At 40.5% G+C, this 16123-nt stretch overlaps 1 protein-coding gene across 4 annotated transcripts in view; it reads left to right on the forward strand.

The window, feature by feature from the left end:
* Positions 1-14755, forward strand: part of LOC117207173 (zwei Ig domain protein zig-8-like) — a 33926-nt gene extending 19171 nt beyond the window's left edge. For all 4 annotated transcript variants that reach the window (XM_033447116.1, XM_033447118.1, XM_033447117.1 and 1 more), the window contains exons 2-6: positions 14-124; positions 5304-5446; positions 13150-13305; positions 13374-13707; positions 13926-14755. In XM_033447116.1, coding sequence (XP_033303007.1) covers positions 49-124; positions 5304-5446; positions 13150-13305; positions 13374-13707; positions 13926-14071 — 855 coding nt within the window. In that variant the 5' untranslated portion in view covers positions 14-48 and the 3' untranslated portion in view covers positions 14072-14755. The remainder of the gene's footprint in view (positions 1-13; positions 125-5303; positions 5447-13149; positions 13306-13373; positions 13708-13925) is intronic.
* The last annotated feature ends 1368 nt before the right edge of the window (positions 14756-16123 follow it).

Here is a 16123-nt window from a genome sequence, read left to right on the forward strand (position 1 = left end):
TTTTCCATTGTAGGCGAACTCGTGGATGACCGCACGATGTACACATGAATGGAAACTATGATGGACGCGTTTCGATTGATCCTCCTGTTGCTAGCATCGTCGCGCTACTTCCTACATCCAATCGGTAAGTGAAGCTTTTGTTTGTACATTCGTCGATTCGAATGTTAAGCCGCACCGGTGTAGTATCGGTGTTGCTCTTTGGTCTGCTCTGGTCTAATTTAGTCACGACAATTCCTACAAGGAGAGGGTAAAAAAAGAGAAAAACGGTGACCATTACTAGCGGTTTCAACCGCGACGATTTTCCGTGTTTCCTTCCCTCTAGTTTCCCAGCGCTGCAACCCGTCTAAAGGAACAGGCCTTAATCACGAAGAAGAGGAACAGAGGAGCAGACTTGCCCTCAAAAGTGGTCGGCTATCTTCATCCAGAGGAAACACTGGCAGCGGTACCGGCGAACTTTCTCAATTAGTGCTCCAGCCCGATCGACCAGGACCTCATTCGTATTCACGATGAACCCGGGTCCACAGATATAGTAGACCGATAGCTTCGTTCTCTTCTACTCCTCCATCTTTCCGCCTCGACACTTTCTCTGTTTTTCTCTTCTTCGTTTTCCTTTACTTTCTCTTACCACGTATCTTTTTCGCTTAACGAAATTTCGAATTTTTAAACAGTCCTTTTCTCTGTGCCCACGTGCAGAATCTACAATTTCGAAACTTTTCACCGAAAAACCAAAATTCCAAGCTAACGAAGATTATCTCGTCGTTCTGCTAATTGGTCTCGTTCGCTGGCACATTGACAAACGAAATCCGTTAAACCTCCTTCGTGGAGGAGGATTCACTGAGCTTACACTTTTATCGCGCCATTACTCACACCTTTAATGTCTGTGAAAACTTTGATCAGTCTTGTCACGGATTTTTGATGTGCCACCGCTTACAAAGTGTAGCTTGCTTTGGTCGACGGCCGAAAGCAAGCATAAATGATAAAATATGTTTGTTCGACACCTTGAAACGTGTTTAACAAGAAATACGTTTAACGAAGATAAAGATATCGCTTGTGCCGAAACGAAAACGAGTTACTTCATCTCAGAAACGGGCTTATTCTTTGCCGTAATGATGTAGATAAATCTCACGAAATAATTTTGTGAGCACGACGTTAACGTGAAAACTTGTGTTCTTCTTTCGAAACGTGCGTCGTAAAACTAGGTGAAAGATAGGGTCGTGAGCCGTCAACGAATAATAAAGTAACAAAGCTTTTGGAAACACGCGAGAATCACCACGTTCTTGTACCGTCACGCAAACAAGGTAAAGTTTCTTTTCGACTTCGATTCTCATAGTTGGTGAGAAAAACTATATACCGTAAAATGGTCGCGAGCAATTCTACGGTTCGTAAGAAGAAAGAGCAGAGACTGAGGTAAAGTAAGCAACTGTCGGTTCTTTTAACCTGTTCGTACACAAAAAAAGCCAGCTGGAACTTTGCCTTAGCACGCTTTATTAAGCAACAAATTACAAAACCAAATTAAAGTACACACACATACTGGCATGAAAGAGAGAAAAAAGGAACGTCGAAACGAAAAACGCATAAAAGGAGAGAGAACTCGACGAGCACATCTACCACGTGTTCGTACACTCGATCGACATCATGCTCGCACGCTACACGCTATTCAACTAACTCACTCGACAGTGTTGTCACACTAACATTACTCGGCGGAAACAATAGCACCACATTCAAACACCGTACCGTCACATAACGATAACGTAACCGGTAATCGTGAGCAAATTTAGTTTGCGAGTTCGCGAGACTAAATTACGTTCCTCTTATTGCGTTTCGCATTACTTCACTATCACTCGTCCTATGTACTTTGCTATGTACCATGCAACAAAGAAGGTGCTTGAATCGCAGTTATTTTCGCCGAAGGAAAATTTTCATACGAGAAAAGGCTTGAAAAACGGAGAAAGAAATGTCGTTCCTCCTTGAAGATCTTCTTCGTAACACAGTGGCGAATTTTTTCGTTTCTCGAGGACCAAAAATTTCCTTTAATAAGAAACGACGAATCTACTTAGGAAAGAAAATATTCCTCTGCGCTCTTTACGACCTTATTCAATATGTGCAAGGCTAAAGCTGAAACTAACCACGCCGACGGATTTGCAAGGTCACGTAAAAATTGTACACCAGATAGAAATTTATTCAATCTGCCGATAATAAAGTTTCTCTCTGCTAAAAGTTACGCGACAGATGAACGTTTACGTCGGTTATATTTGAAAGAAGTAGATGATTGAAAAGAATCGAACGACTCTGTGCAAGGATTCCTTGAGAAAAAATCAACGCTATGAAAAGTAAGCGACTACTCTTCTTTTGTTCCTTATCGAAAAAAATAATTTCTTGTTTTTAGCCCCGAGGTCCACAAAAACTTGTTTGCATCGTTATTGGCTACTTTCTAGTACCAAAGCTGGAGATTTTTCCTCTACGTTGCAGAAATGACACAATTTTTCATTATTTTCCTAAGACTCGAGTTTTTAGTCGGCTTCCAACCGATTCTTATATTAGCGACTATAAAAAAAAAAATAATAGAAAAGATGGAACGTTTCGTTGCTTCAAAAATTTATTTAGAAACGTTTGATCCTCTCCTGAAAGCTGCCGTAAATTTGACGAACGTGGAAATCGATAAATGATCGAACAGATGAAATGAAACGCAAATTCGCGCTATTTGAAGCGAGTCAAAGGGGTCGACCAACAAACGTTCGATACCGGGATGTGGTGAAGAAAAATAGTCGTTTGCAACGTAGTATGTTTACCCGCGTCCATATTTGATCACCGGTTGTTGGTGTCGTTGACCGGTCTCGTAAGCGTCGTGTCTTTCACGAAGTTCATGTAGATCTTTATCCCAAACTTTTTTTTACGCTATATCGAGAAAAACGATTGCTCGTCTCGATTTGTATTGATTCGTATATTAACGCGATCGACGAAAATAAAGAAAACTAAACGGTTTCAACGATAGGTAAAAACACTTTGCAGAAATATATAATTGATCGAACACTTCCATTCCTTCGAACTAAATACCACCGTTAATGTCGTCAGGAATTGTGTTAACTGGTTGACAAGTTTCACTACAATCGTCAACGATGACGTTGACGAGACGTGTCTGCAGGCGTTGTGGCTTCTTGATCCACAAGGTACATACATATGTATATCACACGTTAGCAAACTGCCTTGCGCAATGCAACCGTCAGAAAGAGCCGTACCTTCACGAATGCAAGACTCGCCATCGCGCCAGTCCCGTCACTTTAAGCTATTCCACCTATTATCAACGTTATTGCGCATGATACGTCGCTACGTGATGTTACGCTACATAATATTTTATTACGAAGATGCAAAGAATCGTAAAATTCAATGAGACGGAACACATCGATCGAATAGTTGCGATCATAATTTTACGAAGATTTGAGACTGTGCAAAAGAATGAGATCTAAGACGGTCATCTTGAATCCATATTATTCGTCTGCGTGTTTATTCTCTTCGCAATAACTGTAAAGCAAGCCGTATTTTGCGGGATAGCGTAAAGAAATTACCTCGTTCGACCGACCATGCTACGCCGCATGGAATGATTTAAACGGTAGTTTCCTTGATTCTGCGCTGCGTGCTGCAGGAACAAACGTAGCTCGAATTTTGTTCGATATAGAATTTTACATCGTTCTTCCAATCGTCCGATGATATAACGAAATTTCGGAGTCCCACGTTCTACGTTTGATTTGGTTGCGATTCACGAAATATGGAGACAAACTGTTGGACGTTCGCCATTTCAGATTCCTTCTTTCATGCAAGAAAGACTATATCGTAATTCCATCTTCTCGGAGTCAAAAAATCGTCGCTTTAATCAAGAAACAGAGGAGAAGAGTGGTTTGCAGCCCCTTTGCGAACGTTGCAGCTGAGCAGATAAGCCGAGCTAACCCCGAGTTACCAGCTTCCCTCTTTGCCGCTGCAAATTAGCAGGCACGGCCGAGACCGAGAGGAGCGTACAATTTTAAGGCACTCGCTCTAATAGGTAATGCAATTTAAGAAGCTCGTCAACCAGGATGGCAGCGGGATCGTAGGCAGATGGCCAGTGGGAGGGACGACCGAGATCTAGCCTTACACTGGTGTACGTAGAGTGAATCTTAAATTCTGTGGCTACTGCACCGCTTCGTTTCCGTCTGCATACCTGAGTGAATAACTTCGGTAATTACCATCGACCCAGTTGCAACTAACGCTCGAGTCAACGTTTCGAATTGCGTTTGATCGGGAAATTCGAAGCGACAACTTTTGATACCATCTCACGTCAATTACAGCTTTCACCTTGGTGTTCCACCTAACTCGAGCGTCAAGTCTTCGTATATGTTAGCGAAGAAATCTTGTGTACTCGTTCACAAGCCGTTGCATACCTTCTCTAAGCGTCGATCCGCACGGCAAAGGAGTAATTGAACGATAAAGGATAAACGATAGAGAGAAGTTTCTCGTAGAAGATCTCTAGTTTGGCACAGCTTTATGGCTCGTTCGATCAACATCCGGCGCAACGGCTTCCGCGGTCCTCGTGAACGCTGGACGATATTTTCAAGCAATGAAACGTCTTGAGTTTTCGGCTTGGCTCCAAGTCGTTATATGTACATTATTCGATAAGCAGACTTTCAACCCGTGAAAAATACCGTCGAGCTGCGAAGGAGGTCGTGCGCTCAACGTGTAACTTTCGCAGCTATAATACGCTGCAACAGCATCGTTAGTCTTAAACCAGCGAGAAAGAAAAGAAGCTAGTGCGAATCGAGACATTATGATTTGAACAAAACTGTAAAAACGTGAAAAAATAAAGGGAAGATAAAAGTTTAACGACCAGAGTTTCACGTAGAGTGGAAGAAAAAGAGAAATATAGAAAGTTTTCGCTTCGATCTACGCAAAACTTTCTCAATATGACGTTACAAAATGTCGTTCCTTTGAAATTCATTTTCTCGATGAACGTTCGTTAAGCGTTGTTGAGTGTGCCGCTGGACGAGAGAGCGAGGGAAACACGGCTTCTTTGTATTTGCGCGTCTTTCCATATCGACAAAACGTATCACACCAGTGTCCGTTGAAAAGGTAAAGTAGCTTCGACAAAGTAGTTATTTAGCTTGTAGCTCGTCTCGGAATACGCAAAAGAGAAAACTTCCACAACTATACATATACGCAGATATACCTCTGCACGTATACGATATCGCTATGTTAATTTCCTCTGCCTGTTTTCCAGGCAACCCGGATCGAAATAACCGAGATATACGGTATAGAGTGATTTTCGATATTTCTAGATGGTGCTATACGGAGTGAGAAGCCAACCAACGAGGAAGAAAGGAATAACATCCCTTCTTCGGTACCTGTATCTGTCAAGGATGTCCTGGCGCAGACCGGCGGAAACGCTTTGCTTCCCTGTAGATTCACTAGTCCCGGAATAGTGAGTACACCACATATGTATACAAGCAAATATATGCGTTCTGGATGATGTATACAAGGAAGGTGGCTCGTGTAGGTACAAGTGGAATTGGCCGTGTATGCACAAGCTGCAAGCCGGCCTGTATGCAGGTATTATACATAGGTCGATGAACACCAAGGAAGTATGCGCAACGTACATAAGCATGCATGCCATTGTGTAAAGCGGGCACATCGATAAACAACGATGCTGCGGATTACACGCACGCTACACGAGACATTGCGCGTTCCGTGGAAACGTGCGACGCCTCGCGGTACCCGCTTACCAAAATATCGTACGCGTCTCCTTTCGTTTTGAACACCTTCGAATACCTCTTGCAACGAACCTACTACTACAAAAGGTATTAGCTAGCTTCGCGAAAGCACGAATAATGTTCGCTGTGGTGTGGCCAAAAGACTTTCCCAGGGAAACTTTCAAACGCCGTTTGTTCGCGCCCTAAACATTTCACTCGTATAGAATTCGAAGTCGCGCGTAAACTCCGCCACCGAGTTCCACCGGTGAACATCAATTATTTATCGAAACACTGTGTAAAGCGACGAGCACGCTATTTTAAATTCGGTGCATTTCAGCACCGTAAACCCAATGCACGCGTACTCCTCTCGTTACACCGTCTTTCTCACGAGGTATGCTCGTTAATAAATGATCGGAGCAGCGTGCTGCCGTATGCAAGCCTCGGGCTGAGGTCACTCACTCACTCACTCGCTATAGTAAAGAGCGGAAAACGGGAAACGGGAAACGTCTCTCGAAGAGGAGGACAAAACCTGCTCGTTTGACGCAACGGGCAGAGCTGGCTGCTCGTTGCGCGACCGAGCAACGCCGAAAGACCGGCAAACAGCCGGATGGAAAAGAGAACGTCCAACAGGATAGAAACCTGTCCCCTTCCACCTTGTAATTCTGCCGGTTTTAATGTTGCAAGGATCGACGCGCCAAGAACTACAGTTTCCTACCTATGCCCAGCTACGCTCCCTTGATTCGTACGCACTCACACGCGGACAAGTTAGCCACGAAAATTTGTATTTCCCGCGAGTACCTACAACGAGAGCGTGATTAAAATTCATGTTGCATTATTCACGGTATAGATGCACGGCATCGCTCTACTGTGAAGTAATTTTCTTCTCGCTATAAAGAAATGCTTCATCAGCTCTTTGAGAAACTAGCTTTCAACAGAGGCAGCACTTTGAATAGCAACGTGTAACTTTCCTCCTTCCTTTCAAATTACGTACCAAACAATAGCCATTCGTCTATTTCCGCGTTTTTACATTTCCGAACCTATGTACAATACATGTGTTCGAAAAAAAAAAAAAATACAGAAATATCTATAAATAAGTCGATGACAAGTTGAAAATGTTCAATGTTTTCATAATGCTTTCCTTCGCGCTTGAGAACACACTATGATTATCAGTGTTGGACTATTTCATTTCCGAGAGAAAATGTACCAGAAAATCGCATTTCCTTTGTCCTTTTAAGCTACCGGATGTCACGACTAAGCTTCGACCGTGTCGCGCGTGGACCATTACTATTTAGGAAAGACGGACAGGATTGATTCTCTGTTGTACGAGTAACGGAAGAGAATTCCTAAACTCACCAACGATATATTATCCTGAATACCGAGCTAGGAAATCGATACTCATTCCTAGCAAGTATTTGTTCTCCTTTTTCGATACGATTCTCGATTCCTCGTGGATAGCCGAGACACGCTCGAACGGGAATGGGACAAGCGACGAGAATGATCTAAAAGATAATAGATGGATAAGTGAATAGATAGAAAAGAAACGTACTAAATCCGCTTTTGACATAAGTTCTTATAAAGGTACGAGAGCAAAGACACAAACGTCAAAGAAACGGTATTACCTTTGGCATCGCGAGAAAGAAATATTGTTTTGGACATTTCTTAAAAAGTACCCTGTCGTGTTCGAATCCGGTCTGCACGAATCCAAGCTGTTGTAACTGGAAATGTATAGCGCGTGTTCGCCTACAAAAGGACACCTAACGTTGGCCAAAGATCGATTCGCACTCGACTAGAATTTCAATTCCAATCGCCAAGGAATGTCGTCGAATGCGAATACCGATGCGACACAAACAGCTAAAGAAACGCGATCGGGCGTGTCGCGCGCAGTGCGGTGGATGCTACTGTGATTACGATTCAAAAACAAGATGTTACGAAATACTAAGTAATAAATAGATTTAACTTTTAGCCTACTGTACGATGGTATTCGAAATTTACGATAAAGATAAAATCGTTGGGTCCCTTTTGATTCGGAAAGACAATAATGAAAATCGCTTGCAAAATAATAGCAATTAGTAGATTGGTTTAAATTGAAAATTATTTTATTCGTCGACTAATCGATGATGCGATATAAAATACTTTGGTTCGGGTATCGATACAGTCACATAAAAAGAACACTGTTGTTTGTGGTATCGACACGACTACTTACGCAGTGCGCGATAAGAAACATTAGTATATTCAACTACTGCGCCAAGTATAAATTCCACGATAACCGGGAGCAATATGAATATTTAGGAAATCAGTACACGTGCGTTCGAAATCGAGAAGGAAATCCCACCGGGAGTCAGCAAGTTCTCCAATTTTCCGGTTCGAATATCGAATTGTCTCTGGAATGCTGTAGGAAGTTCGTCTTAGTAGTAGTGGCCACCGCATATTCCTTAAATTTTTTTTCTCCTCCGCACGCTAATCGATCGAGGGAGCAATTGGTAGATTTCTTCTGCGATTTCGCTAACGAAAAATCACCTGGGCAAGTATAATTTTCAATCGACTTGCGAGCGATAGACGATCAATTTAGGGGAGAGGAGGAAATATTAACGGGCATGGATTTGAATAATTACCAAGAAATTTATGAATTCCGCTCGACTGTGCGACGAACGATCGTTCGTTCAACGTGCTTCGTAATTATCTTTAATGGACGATAATTTTAGGTTGACGCGATGGGTGGGTCATTTCGAAATTTTTATCGCGTCGTCTACGCGCGTATCGCGATTGAAGCTTACTTGTGACGGATATGAATTCTAACAACGATCTCGAATTGTAAAAAACAAACCGTTTTTACCATTTTCTCTTTTCACTTCAAAAAACAGACTTGTCGTAATATTTTTCGTAACACTAATCAACGTTAAAATGCAAATTAACGGAAACAAGATCGACCAACACACGGCCCTTGTATGATTCGATCACGGAAATAACGTCGGCGCGTTGATGGAAAGCGACGAATATATCCCGTTTGTCTTGTTATCCCGTGCTCGATACATGTGTACATGGTTTGATACGCAAATTAACGGATGATTCGAATATCAGCCTAATGTGCATAATTATTTCCTGAACAACAGCTCGTTATCCACGTTTCCAAATACAATGGATCGACACATACCGCGTATTTAACCTGCGTGTTATCGAGTCGACTTAAGAGGATTTCGTGTTAAAGAAGAAGAAAGAACAAACAATGAAAAGATACAATCGAATTTTTCGAAAAATGTCGGCAATATCGTTGTCATCGAAGCATCCCGATAGAATTGTAAAGCATTTAAGTTCGATGAGAATATCGCGTATCGTGAAAATCCTGATTACGTGTATCGGGGAAAAAGGAAAAACGAGAGAAGAAGACAAGAACGATAGCTTCTACTTTCTCCAACCGATTCGAGACCGTACCAGATGGCGGCAATATGGTGGCGCACGGAATAGTACGGCTACCGATTTTCTCATAAACCGGCAAACTTTTGTACGAGTTTTTCGAGGAAAGAAGAAAACAGATGCCGCTTCGTAAGGACCAAGCTGTCAAGGAAAAAGTTCGTAGGTTAAAAGTCCATTAAAAACGCAACTGTCTGGAGAAAGAGCGAAAAATTGCACTCGCCTTCGAAGTATCAAGCGTTGCAAAGACTTTTAATGAACAAAGGTAATGAAAGAACGACGAGCGTCCCTTTCGAGTATCGGCGACAAAAATTTTGTTTGTACAACTTTCGTTTTTACGTGTATTCTATCGACATTGTGCCAGACAAAATGAACCTTTCATTGTCTCGGTTTCTTGTTTTCTTTATGCCGTTGTTTCCTCTTGTTTCATCGAAGAAAGCTCATTGAGAGAAATTACGTACACCTAGGTACGTTATGCGTCATAAATACAAAGAAATAAATGTATAATTAATTTGTTCCATTGCGATATAAATATTCGTTTACGAAGAAAAGGCGAACCGACAAAACGAATAGAAACACGGGAGAATATATAGATAGAAAATGCTGTATCGAATGTACACAATGCAATTAGGCGAAAGTCTAATTTTGTGGATTGTTTAACAATAAGCAATGCATTCGTATGTGTCGATTTTAATATCGTGTAGGTATTAAGCGAAAAACGACTTGTTTGCCTCAGTGATTTCTTTTCTTATCTCGTATCTCAAGAAAAGCAACGTCTGTCCAAATAATCACTAAAATTGACGTATCAAAGAACATAAGTTACGGACGATCGTCACGACGGAATATTGCGAGAAATCATAAACTGGAAAAGCGGCAATCGATACGTCAACGAATAAGCTGCTACCCAGCAGAAGCCCGATCCTTTCTTCAATCTTTTATTCATAACGCACAGGCGTCAAGCTACTTCATCTCTTGATACCCTTCTTTTTTCTTCCACGCTTCCAACTACGTATTTCCAAGCTTGTGTTTTTCTGCTCGGACGTGTTACTTTGCATGCACGAAGACCGGGAAGATCGGCTAGCGTCCCTTATGCGGCATGACACGAATATCCTACATTTTATTCCATATAAACAGGCAGGTAAATTCCAGTAAATCTACTCGGTGCGAGATTAAACTACATACAATGAATAAGAAATCACGTAAAAATGCGTCTCACCTAAATTGTCCGTGCTATGCGCTCCACGTGTAATTCGTAAGAGGAATCTCAATATTTTTAATAATTTCTGAAATAACAAATCTTTTGATTTTAGTTAAAAGTTCCATTCGGTTTTCGCCAGTTGCAATAGGCAAATTATGGATGCTGTCGATCATCTACATGCCTGCAATTGTAATTGCCTGCGATAAACGCATAAGTAATAGATGCATGTCCCGTATTAATTGCGTACAAATTATACTGTGCATAATCAGAGCTACTGATTCGTTCGACGAATAGGAAGAATTTATCACAAGTAGACGCTATCATGATGACCGGTAGTAAAGTTAATTCGTGGTTTTTGAAAAACTGAAATGCACTTGCAAGTTTCAACATCTTTGACCGCAAATCTTCGCTCACGTTTTAAGCATCTCGTTCCCAACAACTCTTAGAATTCCTTAAATCGCCGTTAAATTCTATGATCGTACAGGTTTACGAGACTTCTCGACTTTTACGATTTACGTAATACTTACGCGTGCTCGCCGCTTTACAACCCGGTTAATATGATACTTCGTATTAGTTAATTGCTATAGCCTAGACACGCTGGTTAATAATGTTCATGAGAAACGGGCAGCGTTCAGTTTATGTTTGGTGTACAAATATATCCTAAGGCTTTGCGACTGCTACGTTTCCTTTGTAACTAAAAGCAGCTACAACAGGAACTCTTGGCAAGCAGGTGGGTATTCATTTTAGTAGCAATAAACTTTCTCGAAACTCGAAAGCTGCTATATGTGTCTCATAAGATGAAATAGAATAGCGTCGTTCGGAACGGACGATACAATTACAAAACGATCCGCACGCTATCCTACATAAACGGAGCTTTCGATTCATCTCATACGACTATTTCATTGTGTTGTAGGATCTTCTCTTTTTTAAAATCGTGGCAACGTAAGATGAATCGAGGATTTTGGTAAAGCAAGTAAACCGAGACGACAGCCGAAATTCAATAAATTTATCGCGATCACGAGACGTTCTTCCGAGGGGGACATTAATTAAACGACGCTGCCCGGCCCGGAGATGTTATCATACTACTGCGTCCACACGTGTGGAGAAAAGCCTGATTAATGGAACTTGGCTGACCGGAAAAATGATCGTTTCCTTTCTTTTTCTTTTTTTTTTTTATCGCCAGCGTAAAACGAAGATTTGATTAAAACTGCGTTTCATATTTTATTGTCATACAGTCTATCTTTATCGACTGATCGAGAACCGATTACAATTATTATAAAGACGAGTACAAATGTAATCGAACAATGAATTTTTTCCAGAAATTTCTATGACAATTTTTAAGGAGCAAACTGTAGAATCATGGGACTAACGAGGAACGTAAAGACCAGACGTTGATTCGTAATACATCGCAGAAGTTCGTTATTCGACTCATTTATGCTCGAGTGTTCTTGTCGATCCTCACAGATTCGCATTAGAAAATCGTGAAATCTAGTTGCTGTGAACGTCGAGCATACTCGACGTAGGACAATTAAGGCACAAAACTGGCCAGCCTCTTCGCTGTCGGTTTACGTTGACTACGCAGTCAATTACGAGCTTCGGTAACTTCGAGAATTATCAGAAACCAATTTTGCTAAAATTCAATGGGAATTTGTCCGACTAACAGAATCCGCAACTCTATCGGCGAAACTATACGACTCTATCGTTCGAATCAACTCATCGTAATTACAATAACCCGTAAGGTCGTCGATTGGGCTTGCTTCGATCGTTGAATTACTCCAATAAGAGATGACACCTTAGCACGATAGCGTCTGTCGAACACATCGAGTGGAATATAAATGAATGTGAGATTGAAAATGCGCGACTTGGTGTACCGCAAATTGTATCGTTGGAATGAAATATTACGCTATTTTCTTACATTCGTCTACCATCCACTAGATTATCGTCAAGGAAATTTCATACCCGACGTGCAATGCTCTCTCGGCGATATCTTCCTTTTTTATTTCACGTATTCCGCGACCTATTAAAAAATTCTCCACGGTATAACGAAATCGTAAAAGGGGTCGAATTTATACGTTCGTGGCGTCTTAGCAAATGACTTGACAAAAACACGATAAAATAAGAATTCGAAACCATGGTCAGTGGCGTATATCCTATTGTTAACCGTGATTCAGTCTCCGCTGAAAAAGATAGAATGTTACAGCGTACTGCAACTGTAACTGTTGAGGTGCATCGATCGGTGATTCTGTTTGATACTGTAATTTAAGACATCGCTATATCCTAAAGGCCATTGTATATTTCCGTAATATTCTTAGCACAGTTGCCGTTTGTGTGGAAGAACGACGTTCGTGCATTTTCTAAATCGTCTTTGCTATCAACGCAAGAATAACGGCTGTCACCAGACGAAAATAGCATTACGGATGGATAAGCTGGATGACGATGTTTCGTACTCACTGAGAAGAGGAAAGGATTTCTTATTAAAGCTACTTTTCTTCATTTTTGATGTGCCATTAATATCACAAAAGGAGCAGTCCCCTGAAATGAGTACTGTTATTTGTTAGCTGGAAAATGCAAAAGATCGAAAGCCCCATTAAAGATACAAAACTTCTTTTAACCGTTTGGAATCGTAAAAGAGTTAAACGCAACACGATTGTTTATCTCCAACTTCCGAATATTTTTAACAAATATGCAAGTTATACAATGTGCTGTAAAATTTATTTATTTATGCAAGTTATAAAATTGCACTTGCGAATTCGCAACTTGCGCATAATCGATTTGCATATTCGATTTGCATATTCGAAATTCAGGTGACTGGAAAATTTCTCATTTCAGGTAACTTGGATCAGGAGAAAAGACAGGCAATTATTGACGCTGGGTACAGACACTCACGTCATCGACACGCGATTCATGGTTATTTCAAACAGCCCAGACTGGACTCTGCTGATTAAAAACGTCCAACGCGAAGATGCTGGACTTTACGAGTGTCAGGTGGTAATTTAATATATAACGATATTTAAACGAATCGAAACAATTCGAAGCGTGTTTTATCGAGACAGATTCAAACGGAACCGGTCCAACAACGATTCATTCGTCTAAGCATCACGGAGGCGTACTCCATGATTCCCGGAGGACCAGACCTTCACGTCAAACAAGGATCTAGTCTTCGACTGGAATGTCAGCTGATAGCATCGACGGAGGCACCGAGTTTCATCTTTTGGTATCGCGAAGGTCGCATGATCAACTACGACGATGAACCAGGGGTTAAAGTGGAGGCTACGAAAAACGGTTCGATTCTCGTGGTTGACAAAGTGAAACTTTCTCATGGTGCTAATTACACTTGTTGGCCTAGCAATGCCAGGCCAGCATATATCATGATACACGTAATCGAAGGTTGGTTATCTATATTTTTTTCATTTCTCCATATTTCGTTTCTTTTCCTTTCGCGAATACAGGACTTATGTACCTATACATACGCATATAAGTCGTTTGCAAAATCGGCTTCGGCTCGTTTAATTTTACTACGTTTAATTTTCGTCATAACTTATTCGCTTACTGTTTATTCTAGTCGAACAAGTGTTATTTTCTCATTCTTCCATTTCTGTTTATAGAAGAGGAAAAACCAGCAGCTATGCATGGCGGTGATCGGCGAAACGCTACATCGAAAGCGTCCATCAATGTCATGTTGATTTTTCTGACTTTCCTCGGTATACGCACCTCGAATCGACTTCATCCGCGGCAAACCTGTGTCACGTGACTAGCCTACCGTATCAACTTTGTCACCGAATTGATGCCTGCTGCGGAATTCCAAATAATTTCGATGCCATTTTCGTATATCTCTTCTTACTTTACACTTTACAACGTTACTCGTGCTTGACTTACATACATTTAACGTCGTCGGTAATTTGCTGAGCACGTGCAACGAAACTTGCTAATTTCATCTGACGCTCTCTAACATCCTAAAATGTTAACTTAAAATAACAATAACGCGATGCAGCAAATTCATCGTAAAATTTTGAAACAATACGAGCAAGTGCGCCGTCACTTGGCAAGATTTCCACTTGCATCGGTTAATCTACGGTTTAACTATAGTACAATACTCGAGACCGCTATGTCGACGGTTAAATTTTCGAAATTCGATATTCTTAAATCTCCGTTCCAATAAATGTTGAATGTTAAATGCGTAACGCATCTGCAACGCTGAGTATAAGATGCAACAATTTTCGTGAAATGTGTGACCAGACATAAACTCAAGCAATATTAAATCAAGTATTATATTCATTTGAATCACATCCTTTAAATATTTTTATCGTCATAAACGTACAAAGAATGATCTTCACCTCGACGCATTTACCATTTCTCTTTTCCTAAAACGAGCATGGACTTCTGTCCGAGTTTCTACTCGTACGCATGAAATAATAAACCATCGAGTCGAAAGAAATAGCTATCCTTTTTTTTTTTTTTTTTAGCTGCCTGCAAATAAACGAAGTTCACCAGAAATTTCAGTAATGAAGAAAAAAACACGCGAAACGTTTTATCGATGTGAAATATGAATCCACAGATACAGGTATCGCATTTAACGCTCGTTTTCATTTCGCCGTATGTCGTGTGTTTTCTATCGTAATTAATGGTGAATAAAAATGAAAGCTATTTCGCGAATTGTCGTCGAATGGAAAAGTTCACATTCATTCGTGAAAGAGTCAATGTAATATGGCAGCGACACTCTGATAAACAGTTGAAAAGACATTTGCGAGTTCAGATAAATTTAATCCATTAAAAGTGTCGTGCAGTGTCGCTTTATACTGTTTGCCACTTGAACGCGCACAAAAGTGAACTTAATAAATTCTAAGGGCAAAGCCACGCTTTCACGTTTCACCAACAGTTTCGTGAATTAACAACGTTTAAACGAGCCAAATCACATACAGCTACGAATGTTCATCATGGTCTCAAATTCTTTTTAATGCTCTTTACGTTCGTGAATTCACAACGATTTTATCTTTTTTTCGAATAAACACGATCACACTGCGAAACCGCGTGAATAGTTCAATCTCGTTGCGTGTATAAAATTCCAATGAAACAGAAAGACATTTAAAGTTATTCAATACACGGTCAAACGAGGATTTCCTTGTCTTATTGTTGCCAATTTTATAGTCTGACACGATCTTCTTTAGAAAAGTATCGTTTGTCGGATGCTTCGTCGAAGGAAAAAGAGAAATCTATCCTATAGACATAGTCTAATACTCGTTATTATTTCCTGGTAACATTCGAAATAATCACTTGATGTATTAATATGTGATCAATGTACATACGCGTGTATGCCAACTACAATATCTACTCTAAATCGTGCACACACATGAGCCTGTGTATCAAGAACATTTTTCGCAAAATACAAAAATATTGCCATATCTTTTTACAGAGAACGAAGCATTACGCGTGTTTTATCGGATAGCAATGCCATGTACATTTTTATTCGCTGTTGTATGCTGAATGATTTATCAATGACTTCTCGTTGGAACGTTCAAGTTTTCCATTAGCTCTTTATACATAGGGTTATGGAACACGTTAATACCGTTTCCATGAGCGAAAATTTATTAATTAACGTTCATATACTTGATTCGTTTAACGATAGTAGATGATTTTAACATGGACGTTTGAGACTCTTTTTCGTCGACTTACCAAAGACATATGAATTGTAAAAGTAGACTCGCAAAATAAAACAAGACGTCAGATTTTCATCTCCACGATATTATAACATACAAAATAAATTGGACATTTTGATTCAATCGAGAAATGATTATTTTACGAAAGA

Source organism: Bombus bifarius, unplaced genomic scaffold (assembly GCF_011952205.1).
Source record: "Bombus bifarius isolate JDL3187 unplaced genomic scaffold, Bbif_JDL3187 scf7180000008023, whole genome shotgun sequence".
NCBI lineage: Eukaryota > Metazoa > Arthropoda > Insecta > Hymenoptera > Apidae > Bombus > Bombus bifarius.